At 35.5% G+C, this 16658-nt stretch overlaps 4 protein-coding genes across 4 annotated transcripts; all 4 read left to right on the top strand.

The window, feature by feature from the left end:
• Positions 1-1098: 1098 nt before the first annotated feature.
• On the top strand, positions 1099-2076 carry LOC122832419 (olfactory receptor 52E8-like). Its single transcript, XM_044119162.1, has one exon. The coding sequence runs from the start codon at positions 1099-1101 to the stop codon at positions 2074-2076; it is 978 nt and encodes a 325-aa protein (XP_043975097.1).
• Positions 2077-7594: 5518 nt separating this feature from the next.
• LOC122833048 (olfactory receptor 52N5-like) lies at positions 7595-8557 on the top strand. Its single transcript, XM_044120347.1, has one exon. It carries the CDS (start codon positions 7595-7597, stop codon positions 8555-8557), a length of 963 nt encoding a protein of 320 aa, XP_043976282.1.
• A 2573-nt stretch (positions 8558-11130) lies between these two features.
• LOC122833047 (olfactory receptor 52N5-like) lies at positions 11131-12093 on the top strand. Its single transcript, XM_044120346.1, has one exon. It carries the CDS (start codon positions 11131-11133, stop codon positions 12091-12093), a length of 963 nt encoding a protein of 320 aa, XP_043976281.1.
• A 3426-nt stretch (positions 12094-15519) lies between these two features.
• Positions 15520-16482, top strand: LOC122833045 (olfactory receptor 52N5-like). Its single transcript, XM_044120345.1, has one exon. It carries the CDS (start codon positions 15520-15522, stop codon positions 16480-16482), a length of 963 nt encoding a protein of 320 aa, XP_043976280.1.
• Positions 16483-16658: the final 176 nt, after the last annotated feature.

The following is a 16658-nucleotide window of genomic DNA, read 5'->3' as shown; positions in this document are numbered from 1 at the left end:
CAGTCATCATCTCTTGAGCCAAAAAATGCTTATAAAAAACAGACATTGCTTGTAAATCCAAAAATAAAACTCTATTAGTCTAAATACTGTACAGCCTTTTACAAGGTGAATAATCGTGCACAGTGAAAGTCATTTTTAAGGGTATAGGAAAAATAAGAATGATATGAAAAGATACATTCTAAACATCTGAAAACCTTTACTGTTCTTGTGGGAATAAGTCCTGGAGAGGATGCACCTGGCTGGATAAAACCAGCACAGATTAGCTGTGAACCAGTCTTTACTCCAAGTCGTCACTTGTTGAGCTGCCATATTGAGGTAAGATTATTCTATATAACATTCTCAGTTACCATCAGGGGCTGCACCATGTCAAATCATAAAAGCTTGTGAGCAAATAATATTTGCTGGACAGTTTGTTTCTAAAATAGAAAACAGTTTCATTACAAAGTGTCAAATATTATTTGTTAATTTGTCTTGAGTTTATTCATCAATAATAGGTAATTATATAGAGATTTACAGATTTACAAAAAGTATACATGGAAATATATATTTTTGTAGAAAAGCTCTTAGTTTAGTTTTTATTACTTGGAAATTGTGGAGTACTCATTACTTTTACAAATTTAGAGCATACTTAGACAGTCCAGAGAATACTGACTTACACTTATTTAGCAACCCAGAACAGGAATTAGAACAAACTTAGAATCCAGAAAAACTACCTTAGCAACTATATATTAGACTAATATTCTTCCAACCCAGAAAATGAATTAGATCAGAGAATACTTAGTTATACTTATCAACCAACCCTGAATAGGGTTTTGTCTGGTTTACATACTTTAAATCAACATTACATTATTTTTCTTCTTTTGCTCTTTCCTCTGTTTTACTTTTTTTGTATTTTCTTTTAATTCCTGTAAAACACTTTGTATTGCCGTGTTGCTGAAAATGTGCTATATAGGTAAGTAAAATTATTTACTCAATGGTTTAGCGGCATAAGAGGCATGATAATACAGATTAATTATATCTTTACTAATGTTGTGGTGACATTAAAATACAATTTAAAATGAATAAATTTATAACACTTCTTCGCAGGGAGTTGAGATAATGGTGCTCAGCTCAAACATTACAAGGATACACAACTTTTTCATCCTTGGGTTCCCTGGACTGTCACCGTCATACTATGGCCCTGCATCAGCTGTACTTTTCATAGTCTATCTAGCTATTTTAGTAGGAAATATTTTCATCTTGGTGTTTGTCATCTATGAAAAATCTCTTCAAAAACCTACGTACTTGGTCTTTTGTCACCTTGCACTGAGTGATTTATCATTTGGGACTGTTACACTCCCAAAGATCGTTTCAAAATATTGGTTTGGAAACAGCATCATTTCATTTTATGAGTGTTTTACACAAATGTTCTTTGTTCACTATTTAGGTTCAGTGATGTCATTTTTGTTAATGGTAATGGCTCTTGATAGATTTATAGCAATTTGTTTTCCACTGCGATACCCTGTCCTAATCACAAACAATATTATATTTGCTCTTTGTGGATTTGCTTGGTTTATACCCCTGCCTTTGATGCTGATTATAATATTCCAAGCCCTCAGGTTACCTTACTGTAAGTCAAATATTATTACTCAGTGCTACTGTGATCACTATTCAATAACAATTCAGGCATGTGGAAATGATCGACAGATTGCAGAGATTGTTACCCTTTGTATCGCTATGTTTTGTCTCCTGGTGCCTCTTGCATTTATCCTGATTTCTTATGTTTCTGTTATTATAGTCATTTTAAAAATATCTAATACTGCAGGACGCAGCAGAATTCTGGAAACTTGTACTCCACAAATATTCATAACATGTCTTTTCTATCTCCCTAGGTGCTTTGTTTATATCACTAACACAGTTGGATTTTCTTTTAGTGTAGATGCTCGCATTTTATTAATTCTGCTGTACAGTATACTTCCTGCTGCAGTCAACCCAATAATATACTGTTTCAAGACCCAACAAATAAAGCACACCTTGATGAAGAGAATAAAAACAGCTAAAATTGGAATAGAGTTAAAAATCTGGACCAGAAACTAACAAGGATCAGAAACTGTGGTGATCCAACAGGAAAAGGACATTTTAATGACTAACTCTATAATTTAAGTAAATTAAATGCTTTGTTTGCTCGAGTATGTATTTAAAATGATGGCATTTCAAATATTACTGTTTTAATTGTGTGACGGTACCTGTGCTTTCCAGATTGGCAACTTAAATGTTAAGGTCACTAATTTAATAAATGTAAGGTTGCAATAATAATACTTTAAAGTTACCTTTAAGGCACACAGGCCCACTACAGATGAGGCGTGAGACAATTCCACTCAATCCAATCAGTTTATTTATTACACAATTTTCTAGTTAGAAATATACTAATTTAAAACCACTCACACATTAAAATGACAGTTATGGCTCAACTCGAAGATGGCAGTGCAAATCAGAAAGAAACACAGCAAACAAAATAAAAGAAAATCGTGCACCAAACCAAAGAGAGTACCACCACCCGGAAAGTCCACCACCAACATCACGGGCTGGCCGTTCATGTCAAAATAAAAGAGACATTCAAATTACATATATTTCATAGTGATACAGTTCAGTCCACAACAAATCAAGCAGTAGCAGTCCAAGTTAGGAATCCGTCCTGGGACGATCCGCCACAGCAAACGCTGCCCAGAGCGGCACTAGAAGGATCAGGACGAGCTGGTCACAAACCAGCCCGAATCAGCCACACTGGACGAAGGACAAGAGCCAGTTTACGCCGACCAGGACAGCGGGCATGAAGCCAACAACCAGGGCGACGGGTAGGCAGCCGACGACGGAGAACCAGGGTAACAGGCGGACGGACCGTCAACCAGGAACAACCGAGCACAGGCAAGCAGCCGGCCAAGGACAAACAGCAGCGTCTATCAAACATACATGTCAAAAATAGAATCTGGAAGCATACGAAAAATGAGTTCCGCTTACCACTGAGCTCGATGTGTTGTACCTCTGGCAGGGAGAAGAAGCAGGCAGCTTGTACAAGTCACCTAGGTGTTACAGGTAAAGCTGAGCTAAAGCTAGGCTAACAGATATTAAGGGTGTGAGAAGTAGTGATGTGTCGGTCGCTAACGAGCCGGCTCTTTGAAGTGAACGATTGGAACCAGCTCCACAATGGGAGCCGTTTTAGGATCCTTTTTGGGAGCCGGATTTTTTTTTTCTAGAGTATATCGCTGTCTCTCCGCCTCCTGTCGTTGTGCTTGTGCTCTGCAAGTGCCAGAGCCGAGTTTTTCCCCACATCGTTTTTTGTTTTGTTTTTTGTCCTGCGGTGCCTCGCTGTCTCTCCCCCCCTTCTCCCTCTCCTTGCGCGTTTTGCTCTTCTGCCAGTGCTAGAGCGGAGAGTTTTTTTCCCCCCTCGGTCTGTCCACTACCCTCATGTCAAGCGTGTGCTCCACACATCTGACCAATCACACATAGTTTCAATTAATAATGTGGCGGGAAAACACTGAAAGATGTGGAACAAACTTCCAGAAAACTGTAAAACAGCTGAAACACTGACTTCCTTTAAATCTCAACTAAAAATCCACTTGTTTAGAGTTGTATTTGAAACGTAATCAATTGCAAATTTATTGACGGAATCTGACTTGATGTTGTGTTTTTATTGTTGATTCTATGTTTCATTGTGTTTTTGTGTTTGATTTGATGTAAGGCACTTTGAAATGCCTTGCTGCTGAAATGTGCTATACAAATAAAGTTTGATTTGATTTGAAAAAAAAAAGTTTATCTCCACTTTTTTTGTGGAAACGGCAGGCAATTGGCCAAGCTGTATAGCGTTCGTCGGCAGGTGTTTATGTACAGACACTCACTCAGCGGTCAAGTGATTTAATACAGTGAGTTTGTCATCTCTAGTGGTTCAAAATTTGTGTTCACGTGTTTTTTTATCTTTCATAGTTTTCTACTTTAATTTCATAGCACTGTATTTGATATTTGTAGTGTGGCACCTTTTCTGTTATGAAGCTGCTTTGATACTTTTTCGTATTGTGGTGGGTGTTTGTATTTATATTTAACTGTTTAATTTAAGTTATTTTTGTGGAAGTGGTACTATTTTGTGATAATTTAATTGGTTATAATAAAAGGTTTATTTATAAAGCATTGTTATGCGGCATTTTTACTCATCATAAGTGCTTAACAATGTCAATAATGAAACAAAATATTATAAAATTAGGTTTAAGCTATTAATTAATTAATAATGTCAAAAAATATATGGGGAGCCGAAAGAGCCGGCTCTCCACAGTAAGAAGAGCCATTAGAGCCGCATCTCGAAAAGGAGCCGAAAATCCCATCACTGGTCAGAAGCTTCTTACCACAAGAAGGATTGGTCAGCAATTCGAGTGTTAAGCGCGTCAGTCGTATAGCGCTAGCAAACAGCGAAGTCTGAACCGGAAGGAAAACATGTTGTCTAACAGGTGAGGGAGGTAGTGATGGGCTATCTGAAGCCAGGCTTGTAGGCTTGTACCGAGTAATATGGGGGCGTGTCCGATGAAGCCCCGCTTCGAGGCTTGTGTCGTCCTGCTGAAAACCACGTGACCGGCAACAAACGAGGCCTCACATTGCATGGGTCACGTGACTGCTTCATTTTGCGTGTCGGTTTTCAAAATAAAAGCGTGATGAGCCGCTGCTTGATCGCATCAGAGGAATATTTGTCTTCAGCAGTGGGCGTAATAAAAGGAACCTTTTATAGTTCATGTGTATTAATGATTTTGATGATGGCCCTCATCAAAATGTAATGTTTGTTACCAGTTTTCTCAAAGGTTAATTATGGCATATTTTGTGATTTTATATTTATGTTTTTTTATTATGTAAAACATTTTGATACTGCATCGTTGCTGAAATGTGCTACACAAATAAACTTTATTGAAAAGGAGCCAGCAAGAAGAAAAACAATCTGACATCAGGGAATACTTGAGATGATTCACTCACAAGTTTCTTAAATAAAATTAATTAAACCCTTCACCTCCAAAATTCTCACCTTCTTGAAATTTCCACTATTTCTTTGTTGTGCAAAAATATATCAGTTTTGCACAACAGAAACAGACTTAAAGCTGTTGGAAAAGTAAAATTCTGGCTTATGAGTAAAAATATAAGGGATCAGATCAGAGAGCCAATAGAAATCCAAGAAAAAGAACTTTTGAAGAATTTTACACTTTCATGAGGCAAATCAAACCTCAAAGAATACTGTCTGCTCCAACAAGCACTACACTCCGAGAACACTAAAACAAATGTCTATTGTCAAAACAGTCAATGACAGAAGAAAACAGCCACTAACAGTCAACATGTACCAAGACTGGCTCCAAATAATTTTAATAACTAAAAATGATTAGTTAAATAGGATTTAATTGACTCTCCTGTTACTAAACGTGAGTTTCACAAAAACTTTGTGACAATGTTGCATTTACTAATTGTTTATAAATATGTCTGTCTGAGTGACAAGGCTTTCACAGCTTCAACAGCAGGTGTCACTAGTGAGAAATGAATGAAGCATCGAGTAATGAACTTTTGGGCAAAGCAATGGGCCGGGAAGCTTCATTGCTTCATGAGGCTTCATTTGACCATCACTAGAGGGAGGGCCCTTTAAATACAGGCAGCGCCACAACCAATTAAAGTCAGGCACTTGTCTGGTGCGTTCAGAGCCCACAGGGCATACTGCCACAATTGCATTTACACTTTTATGCTTTATGTCTTTTTGTTTTAAAAGTTTGAAAAAAATATTAAAATACACAGATGGCAATTTTTGAGTCAGTTAAACAGTCACAATGGAAAATGTTACAGTGAAATGTTAGGCTCTGTTATTTTCTTGTACTCATGACTATATTAGAAGGTAACCTGATTAAAAAAGGGTGAACTGAAAGTGTCTGTTAGTTTTCAGATGTCAATCATGCTCCTTTTATTTGCTTCAGAACTAAACACTAAATGTAATAATTCATGTATATTAAAAAATGATTTCGTTTTGTGTTCTCAAAGTATTTTTTGACTTTTTATTTTGTCATTAAAAGATTCATTAAAAACATTCCATCAGTCAATGTGGTGGATGATTCTCTACAATATTTCAACAATATTTTTCATTAGAAGGGAAATTTATCCATTAATTAAATATAATTAACATTAACAAATGTAACCTAAGAATGATATAAAGTCAACAATTACATCTAAAAAAGGCCTTTAAAAAGAAGCTGTTACAATGTAAAAAAATATATCTGGCTTGGACAGCTCTTCTTCTTGTGAAATGTATTTATTTACCTTGGCAGTTTGTTGTTTAGAGTCCCACTGATGTGATTCATTAAAAAATCCTTTCTGGACAAAAGTTGTTTGTCTGATTGAGGCTGTTCCTCTAACTCTTATGTTCACATTGGATTTGAAATCAAAAAAGGCAGAGAGGACAGATAATGAGGCACTAAATCGTTCAAGGTGCCATGATGGAAGTCGGAATTGAGGGACGGGATTATTGAACAGACCGACTGGAATTGTTTTCCCTAATTGATTTTGCCAGTGTAGCCACGGTTTCTACTTGTTCAAGTCAAGTTAATTTGAGAAAATTGTGTTTAGCTTGAGAAAAATCTCTAAAACATCCTTAAATTCTTGGTTCAGAAGCCAAAGAAGTCCAAAGTAAGAGAAGAAAACTCAAAGTATTGTGAAAACTGATTCCATTGGTAGAACAAAATGTGATGCATGAAAAAGAGGCTTTGCTTTATTCTGGAACACATGGCCTCCACACACAATGAGCTCCTTCAGAAAGTCTTGAGTCGGGTAAGATTACTCTATTTTAAGAAAAAAAAAACTTTAGCATATTTTCATTAAAGGTCTTTTCCTTATATTTCAAATACTTTTTGGATTGCTAAATTGCACGTGTGGCCCTTTAGAGTCTGACCAACCAGAGTCATCCCCATCATATGCATGTCTACTCTGCTGAGTCTGCACTTTCCATTTTGTATGGTTTAACCTTTCTTTCCACTTCAGACTCTGTATTTTATAGATTTTAAACTCTTGCCAATCACTGGTCATGCTATAGTTCTTTTTATGTATTTGATATTATTATACTTGAGTGTAATAACCTACTGCGTTTCTGAGAGAAAATTTGTTGCACTTTTGAAGGAACAAGGTAGAAAATTTTCTAAAAAGTGCTTTAATGTTTAATATAAAGTAACACAACAAAACTTCAAGCAGAAATGCAACAACATGCAGTGTACTAATGGCAGTAAGTTGTTTGTTAAACTGGAAACCATTAGAGACTATTGTCCATTTGGGATCTATTACGCCTGTTTATAGTGTAGTAACAAATAAAATGCTGAACATGTTTTAGATAAAAGTGTAGGGAGCTGTTGAAGATATAGTGGAATTAAATGGCAAACATTACATGATTTTTTTGTGTCTAATGTTTTTTTTGTTTTCTTTATACAATAGCAGGAAGTATGTTAACAGTTCCTCGTTTTGTGAGTTTATCTACTGTTTTCTATAACTTGTAGTTTTCTGCTTAGACATTTGTGTTTGATATTTAGTCACAGTTTCTACTGTTGTAATCACAAGGATTATGTTGTACACTAATGTAACAACGATAAAAGACTTTTTCATCACTGGATTTCCAGGTCTGATGCCAAAGTATTATGGCCCTGTTTCAGCTACACTTTTCCTGGTTTATTTGGCTATAGCAGCTGGAAACATTTTTGTTTTAGTTTTTGTTAGATATGAAAGGTCTCTTCACAAACCCTCATATGTCATCTTTTGTCACTTGGCACTAAGTGACATAATGTTTGGAACAGTAACGCTCCCAAAGACAATATCTTTATACTGGTTTAATGACAGAATTGTATCATTTTATAGTTGTTTTGCCCAAATGTACTTTGTTCACTTTTTAGGAGCAACTCATTCTTTCATTCTGATGGTGATGGCTCTGGATCGCTTCATTGCAATTTGTTCTCCTCTGCGCTACAATTCACTTTTCACAAATACAACTGTTTCTGCGCTTTGTGGAATCTCATGGTGTATGCCGATTTCGTGGATGTTTGCTGTAGTTTTTGAAACTATGAGTCTACCTTTTTGTAATTCAAATATAATTGTTCACTGCTACTGTGACCAGTTATCAATAATTAACCTTGGATGTGAGAATGTACAAAGTTCAACAGTTCTGGGATTTAGTCTGGCCATGTTCAGTTTGTTGTTACCGCTGGGATTTATTGTTCTATCCTATTTTATCATCATTGCTTCTGTTCTGAAAAAATCGTCCTCTAAAGGACGCACTAGGGCTTGGTCGACTTGCACACCTCAGCTAATTATCACCTGCCTTTATTATCTGCCAAGGTGCTTTGTTTATTTGGCCAACTTTGTAGGATACACTTTCAGTGCTTCTGTTCGAGTTGTTGTTGTAATGCTGTATAGTCTTTTACCTGCTGTTGTCAACCCAATAATATACTGCTTCAAAACAAAGGACATCAAAGACAGCTTAAAAATGAAGTTTTTTACCAAAAGAACTAATATAACAACAAAGGCTGGTTAAATTTTAGTGGAAGAAGAAGACAGCAGAAGAAAGACATTTTAAAGATGTAGCTGGGAGACTGAAAGAGCTCTATGTACTTGAGTCAATTTGAAGTTGCTGCCTTTTATTTTGTCAAAAGGATTTGCTTTAAATTTACTTCTTGATTTTTGTTTTTATTCTATTTTTTTAAGCCTGTTGTCAATTTAATTTATAAAATAAATGTATTAACCCTAAAATAAACCATATGTAGAAAATTTCTTTTTAAAAAAAAAGGTTTTATTGGCTCTAGTGACCTTTATTTGAAAGGGAACAGGGTAATGAGAGAGGTGGAAGACATGCGATAAATGTCGCCAGGCTGGGAATTGAACCTGCGACCACTGCCACGAGGACAAAGGCCTCAATATGTGGGTTGTGCTTTGCCCCTGCACCACCCCATATGCAGACCATTTCAACTGCAAATTGTAAAGTGAATTTATTATTTCTGTATCTATTACTTTGTTTAACATGTATGAACAATAAGTCTGGTTGTGGTCAAAAACTATATACAGGTGGTAAAAATATATTATGAGTGTAAAATTTCTCAGGGCAACAGTAAAGTCAAATTAATGGAGTTTTTTTTCCACGGTTAGATTTCTACAGCTATATGGCACAAAATGGAAAAATGCAAATTTTGTAAGACTTTGAATAAGAAATTAGGACTGGCTTTGTGGAATCATCGGTGCTCTTTGAAAATAAAACATGTAATGTGTTTCAGGATTAACGTTGAGGTTCTAGAAAGACAGCCGTCTCAATTGTGAGTGACCACCAGAACATGGAATCACTACAGCTTAATTGGAGCTCCTCCTAATTTGGATTGATTGACACCAACTTCTGTCCGATGTGCTTTGGGGAAAAATGTTGATCAAAGTTGTGAGACTTCCTCCTTTTACCAGGATGAACAGGGTGTCCGGTCAATGAAAGGTGGTGGAAACTCTGCAGTAGCTTCACATGAAAAACAGCAAACAAATTCAGTGCTCAGCTGAGAGATGAGATTTATTTTTGCATGATTGAAAAGTCTATTTATCTCATTAACTCAATTCACTAAATGAAAAATTTTCTTCTACATTAAATACATGCAAACCAATGTTTTCAAGCCTTCATTTTTGTTTATAATGATTCTCCCCTTGCAGCAAATGAAAGCACAATATTTAAGATTAGAATATTTTATCAGACCAATACAAAATATTTAAATAGAAAATGTGGGCTATACACATATACAGGCAGCGCCACAACCAATTAAAGTCAGGCACTTGTCTGGTGCGTTCAGAGCCCACAGGGCATACTGCCACAATTGCATTTACACTTTTATGCTTTATGTCTTTTTGTTTTAAAAGTTTGAAAAAATTATTAAAATACACAGATGGCAATTTTTGAGTCAGTTAAACAGTCACAATGGAAAGTGTTACAGTGAAATGTGAGGTTCTGTTATTTTCTTGTACTCATGACTATATTATGTAGAACAGTGTTTCCCAATTCCAGTCCTTGGGCCCCCCTGCTCTGCACGTTTTAGATGTGCCTCTATACCAGAACAGCTAATTCAAATGATTGCATGACATCTTCTGCAGCCACCAAGTACTGCAGGAGCCTGTTAATCACCCAAAAGATTCAATCCAGGTGTGTGGCAGAAGGGAAACACCTAAAACATGCAGGCAGGGTGGCCCTGAGGACTGGAAATGGGAAACACTGATGTAGAAGGTAACTTGATTAAAAAAGGGTGAACTGAAAGTGTCTGTTAGTTTTGAGATGTCAATCATGCTCCTTTTATTTGCTTCAGAACTAAACACTAAATGTAATAATTCATGTATATTAAAAAAATGATTTCGTTTTGTATTCTCAAAGTATTTTTTGACTTTCTATTTTGTCATTAAAAGATTAATTATTTACAGAGTCTGACCAACCAGAGTCATCTCCATCATATGCATGTCTACTCTGCTGAGTCTGCACTTTCCATTTTGTATGGTTTAACCTTTCTTTCCACTTCAGACTCTGTGTTTTATAGATTTTAAACTCTTGCCAATCACTGGTCATGCTATAGTTCTTTTTATGTATTTGATATTATTATACTTGAGTGTAATAACCTACTGCGTTTCTGAGAGAAAATTTGTTGCACTTTTGAAGGAACAAGGTAGAAAATTTTCTAAAAAGTGCTATAATGTTTAATATAAAGTAACACAACAAAACTTCAAGCAGAAATGCAACAACATGCAGTGTACTAATGGCAGTCAGTTGTTTGTTAAACTGGAAACCATTAGAGACTATTGTCCATTTGGGATCTATTATGCCTGTTTATAGTGTAGTAACAAATAAAATGCTGAACATGTTTTAGATAAAGGTGTAGGGAGCTGTTGAAGATATAGTGGAATTAAATGGCAAACATTACATGATTTTTTTGTGTCTAATGTTTTTTTTGGTTTTCTTTATACAATAGCAGGAAGTATGTTAACAGTTCCTCGTTTTGTGAGTTTATCTACTGTTTTCTATAACTTGTAGTTTTCTGCTTAGACATTTGTGTTTGATATTTAGTCACAGTTTCTACTGTTGTAATCACAAGGATTATGTTGTACACTAATGTAACAACGATAAAAGACTTTTTCATCACTGGATTTCCAGGTCTGATGCCAAAGTATTATGGCCCTGTTTCAGCTACACTTTTCCTGGTTTATTTGGCTATAGCAGCTGGAAACATTTTTGTTTTAGTTTTTGTTAGATATGAAAGGTCTCTTCACAAACCCTCATATGTCATCTTTTGTCACTTGGCACTAAGTGACATAATGTTTGGAACAGTAACGCTCCCAAAGACAATATCTTTATACTGGTTTAATGACAGAATTGTATCATTTTATAGTTGTTTTGCCCAAATGTACTTTGTTCACTTTTTAGGAGCAACTCATTCTTTCATTCTGATGGTGATGGCTCTGGATCGCTTCATTGCAATTTGTTCTCCTCTGCGCTACAATTCACTTTTCACAAATACAACTGTTTCTGCGCTTTGTGGAATCTCATGGTTTATGCCGATTTCGATGATGTTTGGTGTAGTTTTTGATGCTATGAGTCTACCTTTTTGTAATTCAAATATAATTGTTCACTGCTACTGTGACCATTTATCAATAATTAACCTTGGATGTGAGAATGTACAAAGTTCAACAGTTCTGGGATTATGTCTGTCCATGTTCAGTTTGTTGTTACCGCTGGGATTTATTGTTCTATCCTATTTTATCATCATCGCTTCTGTTCTGAAAAAATCGTCCTCTAAAGGACGCACTAGGGCTTGGTCGACTTGCACACCTCAGCTAATTATCACCTGCCTTTATTATCTGCCAAGGTGCTTTGTTTATTTGGCCAACTTTGTAGGATACACTTTCAGTGCTTCTGTTCGAGTTGTTGTTGTAATGCTGTATAGTCTTTTACCTGCTGTTGTCAACCCAATAATATACTGCTTCAAAACAAAGGACATCAAAGACAGCTTAAAAATGAAGTTTTTTACCAAAAGAACTAATATAACAACAAAGGCTGGTTAAATTTTAGTGGAAGAAGAAGACAGCAGAAGAAAGACATTTTAAAGATGTAGCTGGGAGACTGAAAGAGCTCTATGTACTTGAGTCAATTTGAAGTTGCTGCCTTTTATTTTGTCCAAAGGATTTGCTTTAATGAAAATTTACTTCTTGATTTTTGTTTTTACTCTATTTTTTTAAGCCTGTTGTCAATTTAATTTATAAAATAAATGTATTAACCCTAAAATAAACCATATGTAGAAAATTTCTTTTTTAAAAAAGGTTTCATTGGCTCTAGTGACCTTTATTTGAAAGGGAACAGGGTAATGAGAGAGGTGGAAGACATGCGATAAATGTCGCCAGGCTGGGAATTGAACCTGCGACCACTGCCACGAGGACAAAGGCCTCAATATGTGGGTTGTGCTTTGCCCCTGCACAACCCCATATGCAGATCATTTCAACTGCAAATTGTAAAGTGAATTTATTATTTCTGTATCTATTACTTTGTTTAACATGTATGAACAATAAGTCTGGTTGTGGTCAAAAACTATATACAGGTGGTAAAAATATATTATGAGTGTAAAATTTCTCAGGGCAACAGTAAAGTCAAATTAATGGAGTTTTTTTTCCACGGTTAGATTTCTACAGCTATATGGCACAAAATTGAAAAATGCAAATTTTGTAAGACTTTGAATAAAAAATTAGGACTGGCTTTGTAGAATTATTGGTTCTCTTTGAAAATAAAACATGTAATTTTTTCAGGATTAACGTTGAGGTTCTAGAAAGACAGCCGTCTTAATTGTGAGTGACCACCAGAACATGGAATCACTACAGCTTAATTGGAGCTCCTCCTAATTTGGATTGATTGACACCAACTTCTCTCCGATGTGCTTTGGGGAAAAATGTTGATCAAAGTTGTGAGACTTCCTCCTTTTACCAGGATGAACAGGGTGTCCGGTCAATGAAAGGTGGTGGAAACTCTGCAGTAGCTTCACATGAAAAACAGCAAACAAATTCAGTGCTCAGCTGAGAGATTAGATTTATTTTTGCATGATTGAAAAGTCTATTTATCTCATTAACTCAATTCACTAAAGGAAAAATTTTCTTCTACATTAAATACATGCAAACCAATGTTTTCAAGCCTTCATTTTTGTTTACAATGATTCTCCCCTTGCAGCAAATGAAAGCACAATATTTAAGATTAGAATATTTTATCAGACCAATACAAAATATTTAAATAGAAAATGTGGGCTATACACATATACAGGCAGCGCCACAACCAATTAAAGTCAGGCACTTGTCTGGTGCGTTCAGAGCCCACAGGGCATACTGCCACAATTGCATTTACACTTTTATGCTTTATGTCTTTTTGTTTTAAAAGTTGGAAAAAATTATTAAAATACACAGATGGCAATTTTTGAGTCAGTTAAACAGTCACAATGGAAAGTGTTACAGTGAAATGTGAGGTTCTGTTATTTTCTTGTACTCATGACTATATTATGTAGAACAGTGTTTCCCAATTCCAGTCCTTGGGCCCCCCTGCTCTGCACGTTTTAGATGTGCCTCTATACCAGAACAGCTGATTCAAATGATTCCATGACATCTTCTGCAGCCACCAAGTACTGCAGGAGCCTGTTAATCACCCAAAGATTCAATCCAGGTGTGTGGCAGAAGGGAAACACCTAAAACATGCAGGCAGGGTGGCCCCGAGGACTGGAAATGGGAAACACTGATGTAGAAGGTAACTTGATTAAAAAAGGGTGAACTGAAAGTGTCTGTTAGTTTTGAGATGTCAATCATGCTCCTTTTATTTGCTTCAGAACTAAACACTAAATGTAATAATTCATGTATATTAAAAAAATGATTTCGTTTTGTGTTCTCAAAGTATTTTTTGACTTTCTATTTTGTCATTAAAAGATTCATTAAAAACATCCCATCAGTCAATGTGGTGGACGATTCTCTACAATATTTCAACAATATTTTTCATTACAAGGGAAAATTATCCATTAATTAAATATAATTAACATTAACAAATGTAACCTAAGAATGATATAAAGTCAACAATTACATCTAAAAAAGGCCTTTTAAAAAAAATCTGTTACAATGTAAAAAAATATATCTGGCTTGGACAGCTCTTCTTCTTGTGAAATGTATTTATTTACCTTGGCAGTTTGTTGTTTAGAGTCCCACTGATGTGATTCATTAAAAAATCCTTTCTGGCCAAAAGTTGTTTGTCTGATTGAGGCTGTTCCTCTAATTCTTATGTTCACATTGGATTTGAAATCAAAAAAGGCAGAGAGGACAGATAATGAGGCACTAAATCGTTCAAGGCGCCATGATGGAAGTCGGAAGTGAGGGACGGGATTATTGAACAGACCGACTGGAATTGTTTTCCCTAATTGATTTTGCCAGTGTAGCCACGGTTTCTACTTGTTCAAGTCAAGTTAATTTGAGAAAATTGTGTTTAGCTTGAGAAAAATCTCTAAAACATCCTTAAATTCTTGGTTCAGAAGCCAAAGAAGTCCAAAGTAAGAGAAGAAAACTCAAAGTATTGTGAAAACTGATTCCATTGGTAGAACAAAATGTGATGCATGAAAAAGAGGCTTTGCTTTATTCTGGAACACATGGCCTCCACACACAATGAGCTCCTTCAGAAAGTCTTGAGTCGGGTAAGATTACTCTATTTTAAGAAAAAAAAAAAACTTTAGCATATTTTCATTAAAGGTCTTTTCCTTATATTTCAAATACTTTTTGGATTGCTAAATTGCACGTGTGGCCCTTTAGACTCTGACCAACCAGAGTCATCTCCATCATATGCATGTCTACTCTGCTGAGTCTGCACTTTCCATTTTGTATGGTTTAACCTTTCTTTCCACTTCAGACTCTGTATTTTATAGATTTTAAACTCTTGGCAATCATTGGTCATGCTATAGTTCTTTTTATGTATTTGATATTATTATACTTGAGTGTTATAACCTACTGCGTTTCTGAGAGAAAATTTGTTGCACTTTTGAAGGAACAAGGTAGAAAATTTTCTAAAAAGTGCTATAATGTTTATTATAAAGTAACACAACAAAACTTCAAGCAGAAATGCAACAACATGCAGTGTACTAATGGCAGTAAGTTGTTTGTTAAACTGGAAACCATTAGAGACTATTGTCCATTTGGGATCTATTATGCCTGTTTATAGTGTAGTAACAAATAAAATGCTGAACATGTTTTAGATAAAGGTGTAGGGAGCTGTTGAAGATATAGTGGAATTAAATGGCAAACATTACATGATTTTTTTGTGTCTAATGTTTTTTTTTGTTTTCTTTATACAATAGCAGGAAGTATGTTAACAGTTCCTCGTTTTGTGAGTTTATCTACTGTTTTCTATAACTTGTAGTTTTCTGCTTAGACATTTGTGTTTGATATTTAGTCACAGTTTCTACTGTTGTAATCACAAGGATTATGTTGTACACTAATGTAACAACGATAAAAGACTTTTTCATCACTGGATTTCCAGGTCTGATGCCAAAGTATTATGGCCCTGTTTCAGCTACACTTTTCCTGGTTTATTTGGCTATAGCAGCTGGAAACATTTTTGTTTTAGTTTTTGTTAGATATGAAAGGTCTCTTCACAAACCCTCATATGTCATCTTTTGTCACTTGGCACTAAGTGACATAATGTTTGGAACAGTAACGCTCCCAAAGACAATATCTTTATACTGGTTTAATGACAGAATTGTATCATTTTATAGTTGTTTTGCCCAAATGTACTTTGTTCACTTTTTAGGAGCAACTCATTCTTTCATTCTGATGGTGATGGCTCTGGATCGCTTCATTGCAATTTGTTCTCCTCTGCGCTACAATTCACTTTTCACAAATACAACTGTTTCTGCGCTTTGTGGAATCTCATGGTTTATGCCGATTTCGTGGATGTTTGGTGTAGTTTTTGATGCTATGAGTCTACCTTTTTGTAATTCAAATATAATTGTTCACTGCTACTGTGACCATTTATCAATAATTAACCTTGGATGTGAGAATGTACAAAGTTCAACAGTTCTGGGATTATGTCTGGCCATGTTCAGTTTGATGTTACCGCTGGGATTTATTGTTTTATCCTATTTTATCATCATCGTTTTTGTTCTGAAAAAATCGTCCTCTAAAGGACGCACTAGGGCTTGGTCGACTTGCACACCTCAGCTAATTATCACCTGCCTTTATTATCTGCCAAGGTGCTTTGTTTATTTGGCTAACTTTATAGGATACACTTTCAGTGCTTCTGTTCGAGTTGTTGTTGTAATGCTGTATAGTCTTTTACCTGCTGTTGTCAACCCAATAATATACTGCTTCAAAACAAAGGACATCAAAGACAGTTTAAAAATGAAGTTTTTTACCAAAAGAACTAATATAACAACAAAGGCTGGTTAAATTTTAGTGGAAGAAGAAGACAGCAGAAGAAAGACATTTTAAAGATGTAGCTGGGAGACTGAAAGAGCTCTATGTACTTGAGTCAATTTGAAGTTGCTGCCTTTTATTTTGTCCAAAGGATTTGCTTTAATGAAAATTTACTTCTTGATTTTTGTTTTTATTCTATTTTTTTAAGC

This window comes from Gambusia affinis, linkage group LG06 (genome assembly GCF_019740435.1).
Source record: "Gambusia affinis linkage group LG06, SWU_Gaff_1.0, whole genome shotgun sequence".
Taxonomy (NCBI): Eukaryota; Metazoa; Chordata; class Actinopteri; order Cyprinodontiformes; family Poeciliidae; genus Gambusia; species Gambusia affinis.
The sequence above is the reverse complement of the archived record's forward strand: the minus strand, read 5'-3'. Positions and strand labels throughout refer to the sequence as shown.